At 51.6% G+C, this 13916-nt stretch overlaps 2 protein-coding genes across 3 annotated transcripts in view; one reads left to right on the top strand and one right to left on the bottom strand.

Annotated features, from left to right (window-relative positions):
* The window catches only part of LOC125517160 (flavin-containing monooxygenase FMO GS-OX-like 4), a 33566-nt gene extending 26192 nt beyond the window's left edge, over window positions 1-7374 (top strand). For both annotated transcript variants that reach the window (XM_048682346.1, XM_048682347.1), the window contains exons 5-6: window positions 6854-7027; window positions 7122-7374. In XM_048682346.1, coding sequence (XP_048538303.1) covers window positions 6854-7027; window positions 7122-7366 — 419 coding nt within the window. In that variant the 3' untranslated portion in view covers window positions 7367-7374. The remainder of the gene's footprint in view (window positions 1-6853; window positions 7028-7121) is intronic.
* Window positions 7375-7414: 40 nt separating this feature from the next.
* On the bottom strand, window positions 7415-13079 carry LOC125517159 (very-long-chain aldehyde decarbonylase GL1-2-like). The gene is made up of 10 exons (XM_048682345.1): window positions 12912-13079; window positions 12575-12798; window positions 11384-11628; window positions 10797-11016; window positions 10435-10556; window positions 9785-10149; window positions 8308-8514; window positions 8118-8228; window positions 7843-8016; window positions 7415-7765 (listed from the first exon to the last, which is right to left on the bottom strand). Exons 1-10 carry the CDS (start codon window positions 12960-12962, stop codon window positions 7610-7612), a joined length of 1875 nt encoding a protein of 624 aa, XP_048538302.1. The 5' UTR covers window positions 12963-13079; the 3' UTR covers window positions 7415-7609.
* Window positions 13080-13916: the final 837 nt, after the last annotated feature.

The raw sequence follows: 13916 nt of genomic DNA, 5'->3' as shown, positions 1-13916 counted from the left end.
TCGATCGTAGTGATACACATGTTCATGCCAAAAGATAGTAATGATAGTACCACCTACTTGTGGCACTGCCACGTAAGTCATATCGGTATAAAACGCATGAAGAAGCTCCATGTTGATGGATCTTTGGGCTCACTCATTTTTGAAAAGTTTGAGACATGCGAACCATGTCTATTGGTGTATATGCATGAAGAAACTCCATGCAAATGGACCGTTTGAACTCACTTGATCTTGAATCACTTGAGACATGCAAATCATGCCACATGGGCAAGATGACTGAAAGCCTCGGTTTCAGTAAAATGGAACTAGAAAGCAACTTGTTGGAAGTAATACATTTTGACGTGTGCAGTCCAATGAGTGCTGAGGCATGTAGTGGATATCGTTATGTTCTTACTTCACAGATGATTTGAGTAGATGTTGAGAATATTTACTTGATGAATCACGAGTCTGAATTATTGAAAGGTTCAAGTAATTTCAGGGTGAAGTTGAAAGATCGTCGTGACAAGAGGATAAAATATCTATGATATGATCATAGAGATGAATATCTGAATTACGAGTTTGGCACAAAATTAAGACATTGTGGAAATTGTTTCACAACTAATACAGCCTGGAACACCATAGTGTGATGGTGTGTCCGAACATCATAACTGCACCCTATTTGGATATGATGCATACCATGATGTCTCTTATCGAATTACCACAATAGTTTATGGGTTGAGTATTAGAGACAACCACATTCACTTTAAATAGGGCACCAAGTAATTCCGATGAGATGACACCGTATGAACTATGGTTTAGAGAAACCTAAGCTGTCATTTCTTAAAAGTTTGGGGCTGCAACGCTTATGTGGAAAAGTTTCAGGCCGATAAGCTCGAACCCAAAGCGGATAAATACATCTTCATAGGACAACCCAAAAACAGTTGGGTATACCTCCTGTCTCAGATCCGAAAGCAATAAAGATTTGTTTCTAGAATCGGGTCCTTTCTCGAGGAAAAGTTTCTCTCGAAAGAATTGAGTGGGAGGATGGTGGAGACTTGATGAGGTTATTGAACCGTCACTTCAACTAGTGTATAGCAGGGCACAAAGAGTTGTCCCTGTGGCACCTACACCAATTGAAGTGGAAGCTTATGATATTGATCATGAGACTTCGGATCAAGTCACTCCCAAACCTTGTAGGACGACAAGGATGCGTACTACTTTAGAGTGGTACGTAACCCTGTCTTGGAAGTCATGTTGCTAGACAACAATGAACCTACGAGCTATGGAGAAGCGATGGTGGGCCCGGATTCTAATAAATGGCTCGAGACCATATAATCCGAGAGAGGATCCACATATGAAAACAAAGTGTAGACTTTGGAAGAACTACTTGATGGTCGTAAGGCTGTTAGGTACATATGGATTTTAAAAGGAAGACGGACAATGATGGTAAATGCCACCATTAAGAAAGCTCGACTTGTCGTTAAGATGTTTTCCGACAAGTTCAAGGAGTTGACTACGGTGAGATTTTCTCACTCGTAGCGATGCTAAAGGTCTGTTGGAATTATATTAGCGATTACTGCATTATTTATGAAATCTTGCAGATAGGATGTCAAAACATTGTTTCCTCGATGATTTCCTTGAGGAAAGGTTGTATGTGATACAACCGGAAGGTTTTGACAATCCAGAAAGATGCTAATAAGTATGCAAAGCTCCAGCAATCCTTCTAAGGACTGGAGTAAGCATCTCGGAGTTGGAATGTATGCTTTGATGAGATGATCAAAGATTTTGGGTGTATACAAAGTTTATGAGAAACTTGTATTTCCAAAGAAGTGAGTGGGAGCACTATAGAATTTCTGATGAGTATATGTTTTAACATATTGTTGATCAGAAATGACGTAGAATTTCTGGAAAGCATATAGGGTTATTTGGAAAGTGTTTTTCAATGGAAAGCCTGGATTAAGCTACTTGAGCATTGAGCATCAAGATCTATAAGGATAGATCAAAACGCTTAATGGTACTTTCAAATGAGCACATACCTTGACATGATCTTGAAGTTGTTCAAGATGGATCAGTCAAAGAAGGAGTTCTTGCCTGAGTTGTAAGGTATGAAGTTAAGACTTAAAGCTCGACCACGGCAGAATAGAGAGAAAGGACGAAGGTCGTCCCCTATGCTTAAGACATAGGCTCTACAGTATGCTATGCTGTGTACCGCACCTGAAGTGTGCCTTGCCATGAGTCAGTCAAGGGGTACAAGAGTGATCCAAGAATGGATCACAAGACAGCGATCAAAGTTATCCTTAGTAACTAGTGGACTAAGCAATTTTCTCGATTATGGAGGTGGTAAAAGAGTTCGTCGTAAAGGGTTACGCCGATGCAAACTTTGACACTAATCCAGATTATTCTGAGTAGTAAACTGGATTCGTATAGTAGAACAGTTATTTGGAATAGCTCCAAATAGAACGTGGTAGCTGCATCTAGGAGATGACATAGAGATTTGTGAAGCGCACATGGATCTGAAAGGTTCAGACCCGTTGACTAAAACCTCTTTCACAAGCAACATGATCAAACCCAGAACTCTTTGGGTGTTAGTCACATGACGATGTGACCTGTGAGTGTTAATCACATGGCGATGTGAACTAGATTATTGACTCTAGTGCAAGTGGGAGACTGTTGGAAATATGCCCTAGAGGCAATAATAAATTAGTTATTATTATATTTCCTTGTTCATGATAATCGTTTATTATCCATGCTATAATTGTATTGATAGGAAACTCAGATACATGTGTGGATACATAGACAGCACCATGTCCCTAGTAAGCCTCTAGTTGACTAGCTCGTTGATCAATAGATGGTTATGGTTTCCTGACCATGGACATTGGATGTCATTGATAACGGGATCACATCATTAGGAGAATGATGTGATGGACAAGACCCAATCCTAAGCCTAGCACAAGATCATGTAGTTCGTATGTTAAAGCTTTTCTAATGTCAAGTATCATTTCCTTAGACCATGAGATTGTGCAACTCCCGGATACCGTAGGAATACTTTGGGTGTACCAAACGTCGCAACGTAACTGGGTGGCTATAAAGGTACACTACGGGTATCTCCGAAAGTGTCTGTTGGGTTGGCACGAATCGAGACTGGGATTTGTCACTCCGTGTAAACGGAGAGGTATCTCTGGGCCCACTCGGTAGGACATCATCATAATGTGCACAATGTGATCAAGGAGTTGATCACGGGATGATGTGTTACGAAACGAGTAAAGAGACTTGCCGGTAACGAGATTGAACAAGGTATCTGGATACCGACGATCGAATCTCGGGCAAGTATCGTACCGATAGACAAAGGGAATTGTATACGGGATTGATTAAGTCCTTGACATCGTGGTTCATCCGATGAGATCATCGTGGAACATGTGGGAGCCAACATGGGTATCCAGATCCCGCTGTTGGTTATTGACCGGAGAACGTCTCGATCATGTCTGCATGTCTCCCGAACCCGTAGGGTCTACACACTTAAGGTTCGATGACGCTAGGGTTATAAAGGAAGCTTGTATGTGGTTACCGAATGTTGTTCGGAGTCTCAGATGAGATCCCGGACGTCACGAGGAGTTCCGGAATGGTCCGGAGGTAAAGATTTATATATGGGAAGTCCTGTTTTGGTTACCGGAAGAGTTTCGGGGTTTATCGGTAATGTACCGGGACCACCGGGAGGGTCCCGGGGGTCCACCAAGTGGGGCCACCAGCCCCGGAGGGCTGCATGGGCCAAGTGTGGGAAGGGACCAGCCCCAGGTGGGCTGGTGCGCCCCCCCCCACAAGGGCCCTAGGCGCATGGAAGAGTGGGAAGGGGGCAAACCCTAAAGGGGATGGGCCTTAGGGCCCATCTAGTGGCGCCTCCCTCCCCTCTCCCCTCTTGGCCGCCACCCTTGTCCCCATCTAGGGCTGCCGCCCCCCCTAGGGGTGGGAACCCTAGAGGGGGCGCAGCCCCTCCCCTTCCCTATATAAATAGAGGCATTGGGCTGCACACAACACGCGATGAAATCTCTCGTTGGTGCAGCCCTGCATCTCTCTCTCTCCCTCCTCTTCTGTGGTGCTTGGCGAAGCCCTGCGGGATTGCCACGCTCCTCCACCACCACCATGCCGTTGTGCTGCTATTGGATGGAGTCTTCCTCAACCTCTCCCTCTCTCCTTGCTGGATCAAGGCGTGGGAGACGTCACCGGGCTGTACGTGTGTTGAACGCGGAGGTGCCGTGCGTTCGGCACTTGGTCATCGGTGATTTGAATCACGACGAGTACGACTCCATCAACCCCGTTCACTTGAACGCTTCCGCATAGCGATCTACAAGGGTATGTAGATGCACTCTCCTTCCCCTCGTTGCTAGTCTCTCCATAGATAGATCTTGGTGACACGTAGAAAATTTTGAATTTCTGCTACGTTCCCCAACACGAACTGCCTTGCAGGGCTTGACGCGTCTTCTTTTGCGCGAGCCTCCCCCTCCTCCGTGGCGAGGAGAGGTTGACTCCTTTGGCTCCTTTGGTCCTGGGCGGTTTAGGCACCGGGGCAGGAAGCAGGGGCGCCACAGGGGGGGCTGCCACGGAGTCCAGGAACCGGCGAAGCACACAGGGTGCGGGCGTGGTGCTGTTCTGGAGCGCCGTTGCGTCGCCGCCGTCTAGTGACGTGTGGACAGGGGAGGCCGGAGTCAGAGTTGCCGTGGGCGTCGTGCTGTAGGGCCCCAGCAGCGCCAAGGTCGGCAGTGGCATGGCCACCGGCGTGCGCACAGGGGAGTCGCGTCTGGTGACGGGTCGGTCGTGGCCATCGGAGAGTGGGGAGGGGAACCATCGTGGTTTGTTGCCTTCAGGCTGGATAGGGGAGGCATGGCGCCAAAACCCGGAGGAGTGTCGTCGATGTAGAGCGCCTCGAGTGCATGGCCGACGCCAATGCATGCGCCGCCGCCGGACCAGGCTTCCATCCCCACGGTTGAAGGCACGGGCGTGCCAGCCTCCAGGGACGGTGAAGACACCGAGCCGGCCCCCGCTGGAGTCGTGGCAGACGCGGCCGGCAGGGCGATTAGTCGACGCAGTTCAGACGCCTCGTGGAGCATCACAGTGCGAAGAGTCAGGCGCTCGTCCGCCTCCTTGCCACCGAAGACTCGTCGGACCTTTGCCTCGGCCAGCGCCACCACCCCCATCTGCCGGAAGCAGCCCACGGCGGGGGAGGGATCGGCAGCGTGGCGCCTCCCGCCGTTGTCGCGCCGACCCCCCCGACTGCCCGTCACGCCTTCGTGGGGAACGCGAGCGGGGACGCGGAACGGCTGCGTCATGCCTGCGCCCAGAACGCCGGTCGCCGTGCGCACTCGACCTGTCGTCATCGTTTTCGCCCTCGTCATCATGCCGCCGCGGCCGCAGCTCGCGGCAGGCTCCATCGCCGATGTCGCGGCCCCGGGGTGCATCCCGCGTCGTGGTGCCATGGGAGTCGAACTCCCCTGGGATGACGACGTCGTCAGTGGACACGGGCACATGGCCGTCGATGGTTCCGCGCTGGCATGTAGGAAACACGGATGTTGGTGGCGAGTATGGCATTTGGCGGCCGTCCTGCGTCTCCATGTCAAGGGGAGCTGATGTGTAGTCTTCAACACGCAGGAGATGGACGATGATGCGGATGGTGGCGCCGCGAAGGCAGCGTGCCGGCTGCCGCGCGGAGATGGTGACGCATTCCAGCGTGCCGGCTGCCGCGCGGAGATGTTGTCCCTTGAAACCATTGTATGGCCTTTGCGCCATTAGAGCAAAGGAGTTTCAATCAATTTATATTGAGAATCTGAGATCTTGTAATCATGTCTCATTAGAGGTTTCTCCTTGAATTCCTTTAGTGTAACACACATTCCACTCTAGCACTTACCGTTATAAGAGAATTCTTCTTGTTCATCTACTCAAACCAAATTTACCTCACCCAACTTTGTTGACATATTGATTCTTAAACTCTCATGCAATCAAACAATTATTGTCCAGGTGAACATCTAGGCCCAAAAGGTTTCAAGGGACAACATCAAGTATAGCGGTTTTCATCTTAGTTGAATCAATGAATATATACTTTCAATAGAAATTCAATGTGTCTAACCTAGTATTTCATGGGAATTACCAATTGTTGAGATTTCTGATTTAGACTCCTTGGTTCCACTATTCGGAACTACGACTCTATTCTGTCTTAGAAAAACCGATCCGACTGAGAATCTCGACTTTGGCTACCCTGAATGGCAAAGTACATTTGTATGAGACCAAAAACATGCCTATGTCGGGGAGGGTGGAGGTCCAATCCAAAAACTATGTCGTCGCCTATGTCGAGTAAAAACCTCAATGATCACTTGCTCCAATCACGTACACACTGTTGTGAATAGCAGCCGATACTCCATTCAGCGTAGCATAGACTATGTACGAAGGCAGTGCGTACATTGATAGATAGCCTGCATGGGAGAATGATCACAATATCTCTAGGAATATATATATATTGACAACATTTTTTGACGGATACAAATTGGACGCAAGTTTGGAACACTGACCACGTAGAGTGCGCGAATTTGCATTGAAAGAAGAGTTGTTTAATTATCTCGTCACGAGCAAAAAACTACACTTCTTGATTTTTTATCAATTGCGACGAGCCAGGTTGTCCTTTGTCAAGACTTTGTCTACTGCGAAGGTACCACATGAGAATCTTAAATTTTAGTGGTATCTTCAGTCTTTTGATTTTTTTTAATTGTTCACTGGAATCTTGTGAAAGCGCCTGGTATGTAGAGTTAATCACATCCAAGAGCACATAGGAGTATAAAACATTGCGATCTTGAAAATGCATCTCAGTTCCACTCTGTTCGGAACGTCCATCCAGGTGGTCCCTTTTCCACTGTTCGAGCTGCAGAGCCACTGGGTGGCGGGCGTTCTGTCGGGGCGATTCAAGCTCCCATCCAAGGACGAGATGATGCGAGACGTGGCGGCCTTCTACTCGCGTGTGGGCGCTCGCGGATGGCCCCGAAGATACACCCACAGACTGCGAGACCGCGAGGTGCGCGAAATTCGTCCGAAATAAGATTGCTTTCCCAGCGCTCGATCAACCCGGCGCGGCAAAATTTCTATGTTGACACTGTTCATGCATTCAGTTCGAGAACGAGGACTGGCTCGCGGAGCAATGCCGGCGGGGCGGGCCCGAGGGGTGGAGGAGGGAGATGTTCGACGCGGCGATGCGGGTCATGGTGGAACGCCCGGAGACCTACCGGGACGAGTGGGACGGCGGCGACTACGACCACTTGCTGGCCCGAGCAAACCGAGATTTCACGGTGCATCTTCCCGCCCCTCTCCGGCCTTGATTGATCGCCGTTCATTCCCCATCGAAATGCTGATATAAACCCTATTGTCCCTTTTTGGGGGTTCTTGTCATAGAAAAAAGATGACGGATCAAAACAAGTGTGGTGTCCTTGGGTGGTTCGATTAATCCATTCTCTTGTCTTGTCAAGCCGGTATCAATGGTACATTTGATATGAATGGAGTACAACAATACATATGGATGGAGGAGGGAGCGATCTTAGTTGCTTCGTTCCAGCTGCATTATGCACCTGCGCTTCACCTGCGTCGACGAGGAGCGATCGCATCACACCGGCGTCAGGCCGTGCTTGAGCGCCGCCTTCCACACGACGTCGATCCGGTCGACATCGAGCGCGCCCACCTCGTGGTGCTCCCACCCCTCCAGGAAGTGCACCACTCCGCCGGCGTGGCACGCGTGCACCACCCCTCGCTCCATCGAGTACTGAAACAAACACACGATCGCTGTCAGTACACGCGGGACGGCATGGATCATCAGCCGGTCATGGTTGTGTGCGTCACCTCGCAGGAGCCGAGGCCCTGCACGTCCTTGGGGAGCCTCATGGCGGCGAGCTTGCCGTAGGTGCAGTCGCGGCGGAAGCCGATAATGGGCGGCACGACGAACTGGTGGAAGTGCGTCCCCGGCGGCGCCCACCGCTGCTCCCTCGGCGACAGCCACTTGCCCACGAGCCACGTCTGCAAGCACACCCAACGTTACCACCATGTCAACACATCATACAAGGGTGGAACTACAGATTGATCAGCAATCGGATCGGATGGTTGAACGGCGGTGAGACCTTGCAGTTCTGCGCGGCCTGGTACTTGGTGACCTGCACCAGGTACTGCTGGAACTCCGCCGGCGCCTCCCTCTGGATCTTCAAGAACCTCTCCGACGACATGGTCAGCATCTGAAGCAAAAAGGAAATTGTCACAACTAGTTGACCCTCTCAGTTAGCCATCTTTGTGAATTCAGGGACGGATACGTACGATGACTCTGATCTTCTTCCGGCAGAGGTAGAGGGCGATGGCCCGGCCGAGCTTGGACGTGGCGCCGGTGAGGAACACCTCCTTGGTGTTGCTGGGGATCTCGTTCAGGATGACGGCGGCCGTGAGGGTGTTGCCGTGCACCACCCTCACCCTCAGGTCAGGGTGCTTGTCCACGAACAGTGTGCCACCTCCATTCAATGCCTCGTTCTGTTACAGAAAAAATAAATTAACTGAGAGTTTTCAAGATAAGAAAAAAAATCAGTTTTGCTAAGTCTCAGCCGACTGAGACTTCGTTATGTTTCAGTTCAATAGTCGATGATATATTCCTTTGATCTTGCATTTTTCTTTCTTCAGTTTTTTCATTTTTCTTCTTATACTATATCATTTGAGTGAGACCTGAGTTGACCGAGACCTAGCCACACTCTAAAAAAAATTAGGTACTTCTTAGAAAAAGATTGTTCAGAAGCTGGATGGTTGTGGGAGGACTGTTGTCGTATAAACCCGTCACTGTGAACAGCTTGGAATTGTGCAGGTACAGCAATACAGAGGTACACTGTACCGACTTATCTGCCGGCCTCCGTTCGTTCAGCACGGCACAGGCTGACAGGCACAGCCCAGGCCTCGCGCGGGACCAGGCCGCCGAATCCACGCAGAGATCTTGGCAGCAACCAACCCAACCCAACCCACGCGCGACCACTCGGACGGCGCAGGCCGACTCCACTCTTCGCCGGGCCTGGCCTGCTCTCTGCAAGCCCTGTGCCCCCCGATCCACGCACAGTGCTTCTCCACGGCAGGCATGCATGCATGCACCAGACACTGAAATCACGCGCCGCGATTGGGCCACGTGAGCGCACCAGGACAGGATAAAGAAGCCGCGCCACAGCGCTCCACGGCAAACGCCCCCAGATCGGCCGGGCCGGCCACCGATGGATAGATAGATGGCTCCGTGGCCCACTCGCAGCCGCAGCGCTGTCGCCGGCACATGGAAGCGCGGGAACGGCAAGGACAAGTTGGCCACCTTTGCTAGCTAGCGCGCGCATGGGGTGCTATTCCTGCCAACGACACAGTAATGTGCCTCTCCATGGCCGACCTCCCGATCCCGATCTCAACTGCACAGTACTAGTAGTACTTCTCCCATGCGCCGCGCGCTTTGCGTCGTCGCCGACGACTAGGCCCGCCCGCCATTCGCCATTGCCGCTCTTCAATGCGCTCACATGCCTACCGATCTCCCGTCTGATTGAGTGCCACCACTCTCCTACCTAGCACCAGCAGTGGCGGAGCACTGTGCCGCACACCACCGCCGCGGGGCGCCGGCCAACCAGACACGGACAGGCCAGCAGCAAAGAGGCACGGGGGGTGGTTGCACCGTAGCCTCTATCTGTTCTCAAGACTCGCAACCAACACCTAACGAAAAGAAGATGTGGCTTCACTCATTAATGGAGAGACGGATGGCGCAGTGCATGCACGCGGTGGATACCTTGTTGAGGGCGGCGAGGCTGAGGACCTTGACGCCCATCCGGTCGGCGCGGAGGATGGCGAGCTCGATCTGGCGGTTGATGCCGGCCTTGGCGGCCGGGATGAAGTACTGGAAGCCGTGGCGGGGCACGCTCCAGGTCTGGTGGAGCCGGCCGCGGAGGTAGTAGAAGCTGACGAGGAAGGTCTTGGAGCAGCACCACATGAGCATCCCGTAGACCAGGGCCACGGGCCAGAAGGGCAGCAGGATGAGGTGGTTCTCGAACGGCACCGACGAGATGGAGCGCAGCACGAACGGGACGTGCATCGACGACATGATGTCCACCACGTGCACCAGGAACACGAACTCCGGCACCCCATCGTTCTTCCCTGCACGCCCACACACGAACGCCCGGCCGTTAATCACTACAAGAAGTTCACAGAGCACACGCCTGCCGGCCGGCCACTGCTTGATTAGTTGGTTAATGAAGTGCTGAACGGGACCAACGCAAGAGGGCAACACATGCATGCATATGCAATTATGCATGCCTCATTAATGTTACTATGCTCCAGTAGTCCAGCTAGTTCGTTCGTACACGTACTACTCCTATCGCTACTGCGCGAGAATAAAATTGATGAGTGTAGGGGGCCCTCGGGTGATTAGCAATCGCGTACCCTTGTAGATCTCCTTCTGCAGCTCCCATGACTTGGAGTTTAGGGTGCCGCCCAGGAGGTCGAAGAGCGGCATGAACAGGCAGAAGTTGGAGTCCTTCTCCCTGTGGTGCAGGCTCAGATACCTGCATACAGCAAAAGCATTACGTTTGCATTAGCACAACGGCAATCGACCTTAGTTACTGTGCTCTGCAACGTGATTGCAGCAGCTTTACTGTACTCTGCAACGGATAATGGATGGCTGGTGTGAGTGTGTCACGTGCAGGCGGCAGCGGGGAGCAAAAGAAATTACCACACGCGAGGAAATTACTGTCAAATGATTGTGTGCTTATTGTACTGTAAACAAGAAAAGGTTTTCGACTCACGTCGGGGTGTAGATGAGGTATCGGAGCGGGGGAACGGCCTCGAAGACCCTGTGGGAGATGACCTCCACGTTGCTGTACCCCATGCTCCGAAGATAGTCGAAGGTGAGGAGGTGCACGTAGACCAGGCCCAGGGACCCAGCCCCCATCAGGAAGGCCCCTGCCAGCGGGACCCCCATCGTCAGCGTCAGCAGCAGGGCCTCCAACGGCGTGCCGAATCCAGCTGCCACCAAACAAGACCAATAAAACTTGGTCACATATGGAAATACTTGATTGATGCTGCATTGTTACCATGCACGGTAACTATTGACGCCGCAAGGCTGCGTGCATGGTAAAAACGTATACTCCTACGACGGAGAATATCGTGGCACAATGCGGTTGGCACTGGTGTCTGGCGCATGTCACGAATCAGAGAAAAAAGACGGGGCTTGCATGCAGCCCGGGCACACATGCTTTGTCGCTTCTTTTTTTGCCACTGGGGCTGTTTGGTTGGGCTGGGTTGGCCGGAGCTCTGCCCGGCCCGGCTCTGCGGCCGCGATCCTGCAACCATGCTTCGCTGCCGCGTACTACCGCGTACGTTACATACGTACCTGTCAGTGGTTGGGTCACCGGCGTGGAGTGGTGGCCGGCGTGGTACCGGCCGAAGAGCGGGGCCCCGTGCAGGGCCCGGTGGGCCCAGTAGAACACGGGCTCTGAGAAGCCCACATGCAGCAGCAGCGCGATGCCCAGCCCGCGCGGGTCCCACACGCGGAGATCCTTCAGTCCCGGGAGGAGGGGCAGCGGGCCGTTGACCAGCGCCGCACCAATCAGCGTTTGCAACACCAGGAAGTTATCCCTGCGGGTGGGTCCAACACAGCAAGAAAAAAAATCATTTCATATCTCAGGAAAGTATTAATACTACCGAGATAAACTATACACCATTTTACCGGCTTTTACTAGCTTTTTTTTTTGAAAGTCCGGCTTTTACTAGCTGCTGCCGGGTCATCTTATCAGAAATGTGTGTGCCGACGAGAATCAACTTGTGGTTGAGTTGGTTAGGTGAACAGTGGTATCCCCAACCCACCAAGGTTTAAATCCTGATGCTCGCATTATTCCTGAATTTATTTCAGGATTTTCGGCGATGCGCTTTCAGTGGGGTAGGGTGTGCGTGTGTGCGTTCATAGGAATGAGTGTATGCGCGTGTATATGAGCGCTTGTGTTAATCACATAATAACACGCAAAAAATATCCTACTTAATATCCGCATATAATTAATGTATTTCTAAATTAAATAGATTGCACGTACATATTGACTAGTAATGTTCAAACAATGAACATGTTTCGGCGGCGTGACATATTGACCGGGAAAAGGGGGCTTGGGAAACGTCATGGCGGTTGGAGAGTGCCATGGCGATTGCCGGAGCGCCCGACGTGTCCAACATCTCTTTGGCTCGGCGGAGTCTAGACTCCGGACGCAAGGAACATTCCGGACGGCTTGACGCAGAACTGCTCGGTTTATAGGTCGGAGTTGCATTCTTTTTTTTTTGCGGGGGAGTTGCATTCAATGGCGCCATAAACTAACTGTCGTGCTGCACTTAAATAAATACTCCTGTACTGTAGTAGCTTCTTACCCAGGCCCACGCGGTTCGCGTTGAGGCAGCGACCTCAGGAAAACCCGGCGAGCGAGGCAGCGAACTACCGGAGCTTGTTACCGAGTTACCTACCGGCATGCAGGCCGCGTGCGGATCGAGCGAGCGAGCTCGAGGAGGAGGAGGAGGGGGAGGGGGAGAGGAGTGTGGTTACCAGTCCCACTCGTGGTCGACCTGGCGGAAGTCGACGCCGTCGGGGACGACGCGGCGGCGGCGGGTGAGGAAGAGCATGTTGCTGTAGGAGAACCAGAACTGGTAGGTCAGCCCGCGGGCGGAGAAGAGCGCCAGCAGGTGCAGCCACGGCGAGCCCAGCGGCGCGCCGCCCTGCTCCGCCCACTCCTGCGCCACCTTCCACACCAGCGGGCCCAGCAGGAAGTACTGCGCGCGCGTCCGTCCGTCAATCATGCAGTTGCAGCACAACGAAGATGTCAGTCAACGAGGAAAACATTGGCACGGTGATAAGGGTGAGCAAGGAGGTGCTCGGCGCGTGCCTTGTATATGCCCAGGCTCGCCCATGGCCAGGAGGAGAGAGGGGGCGCCATGGCAGAGGAGCTCCTCGGGAGCGGGAGCTCGGGGGAGGAGAAAGGGGGCGGGCGGGGGACTCTTCTCTCCTGGCTGAGTATGATTTGGCCGAGGCGTGCCTCCTCTCCGTGCGGTGCGTGCCTGGGGCTGGGGGATTCCCGTGCTTATAAAGCGGAGGCCGGAAAACAAAATCAAGCGGGAGCGGTACGCTGAATAATTGTGGGTGACTCGGGCCGTGGGCCCACGGGCAGGACGCTGAGGGACGGCTGCCACGTGTACGAGCGAGACGTATGGGGGCGCGTACAGTAGTACAGGGTACGGCGCGATGGGTGGCCGGTAAATGGAACGATCGAGAGATCCATCATCTCTACTGATAAAACACATGTTTTTACAAACTTAATACTAGTTAGGTAAAGGAATCATCAATACATACGGTTAAGTATGTACTTACCCTCGAATGGGGTCTGATAAGCCATCACATTCTTGAAGAGAATTTGGACGTCAGAACGAAACGCGCCGACACCATATGATACTATAAAAAGGAAACAAATCCCTACAGAAATGTCACTGCTCAACTACAAAATAAAAAAAAAACCTACACGACAAAAAAATATGCCAACAAGGTTTTAATATATTTTTTCAATGATAAAAATGATCCAACAAATTAAAAATGTTATGAAAACAAAAAATAATAACTGCCAATATTGAAAAACTATAATTGCCATGAAAACATGATTAATTGTATGTTGTAAAATCACTCACATGGCACAAAAATTAAGGAAAACATGTTCTCTAGAAGCATGGCAAATAACCATACTGCATCTAATGATCACATGATTTTTTTACCAAAACTTCCCATGGTGCACAATTTTTTTAGCATGCTCTATTCAACAAATTTGTTGTATTTTTTAAAAAGTTACAACAAGAACAGAATTTGGGAACGATATGCGCGATAAAAGTTTCCATGGTGGTGT

This window comes from Triticum urartu, chromosome 6 (assembly GCF_003073215.2).
Source record: "Triticum urartu cultivar G1812 chromosome 6, Tu2.1, whole genome shotgun sequence".
Classification (NCBI taxonomy): domain Eukaryota; kingdom Viridiplantae; phylum Streptophyta; class Magnoliopsida; order Poales; family Poaceae; genus Triticum; species Triticum urartu.
This window is presented reverse-complemented; position numbering and strand designations above follow the sequence as displayed.

Bases quoted from the DNA above. Each gene is read 5' to 3' on its own strand.
- LOC125517159 (XM_048682345.1), bottom strand. From the start codon at position 12,962: ATGGCGCCCCCTCTCTCCTCCTGGCCATGGGCGAGCCTGGGCATATAC. The intron at 8,515-9,784 runs GTATCCACCGCG...TTTCTGTAACAG, and splicing joins GCCTCGCCGCCCTCAACAAG to AACGAGGCATTGAATGGAGG. The intron at 8,229-8,307 runs GTACGTATCCGT...TTTTTGCTTCAG, and splicing joins GGAAGAAGATCAGAGTCATC to ATGCTGACCATGTCGTCGGA.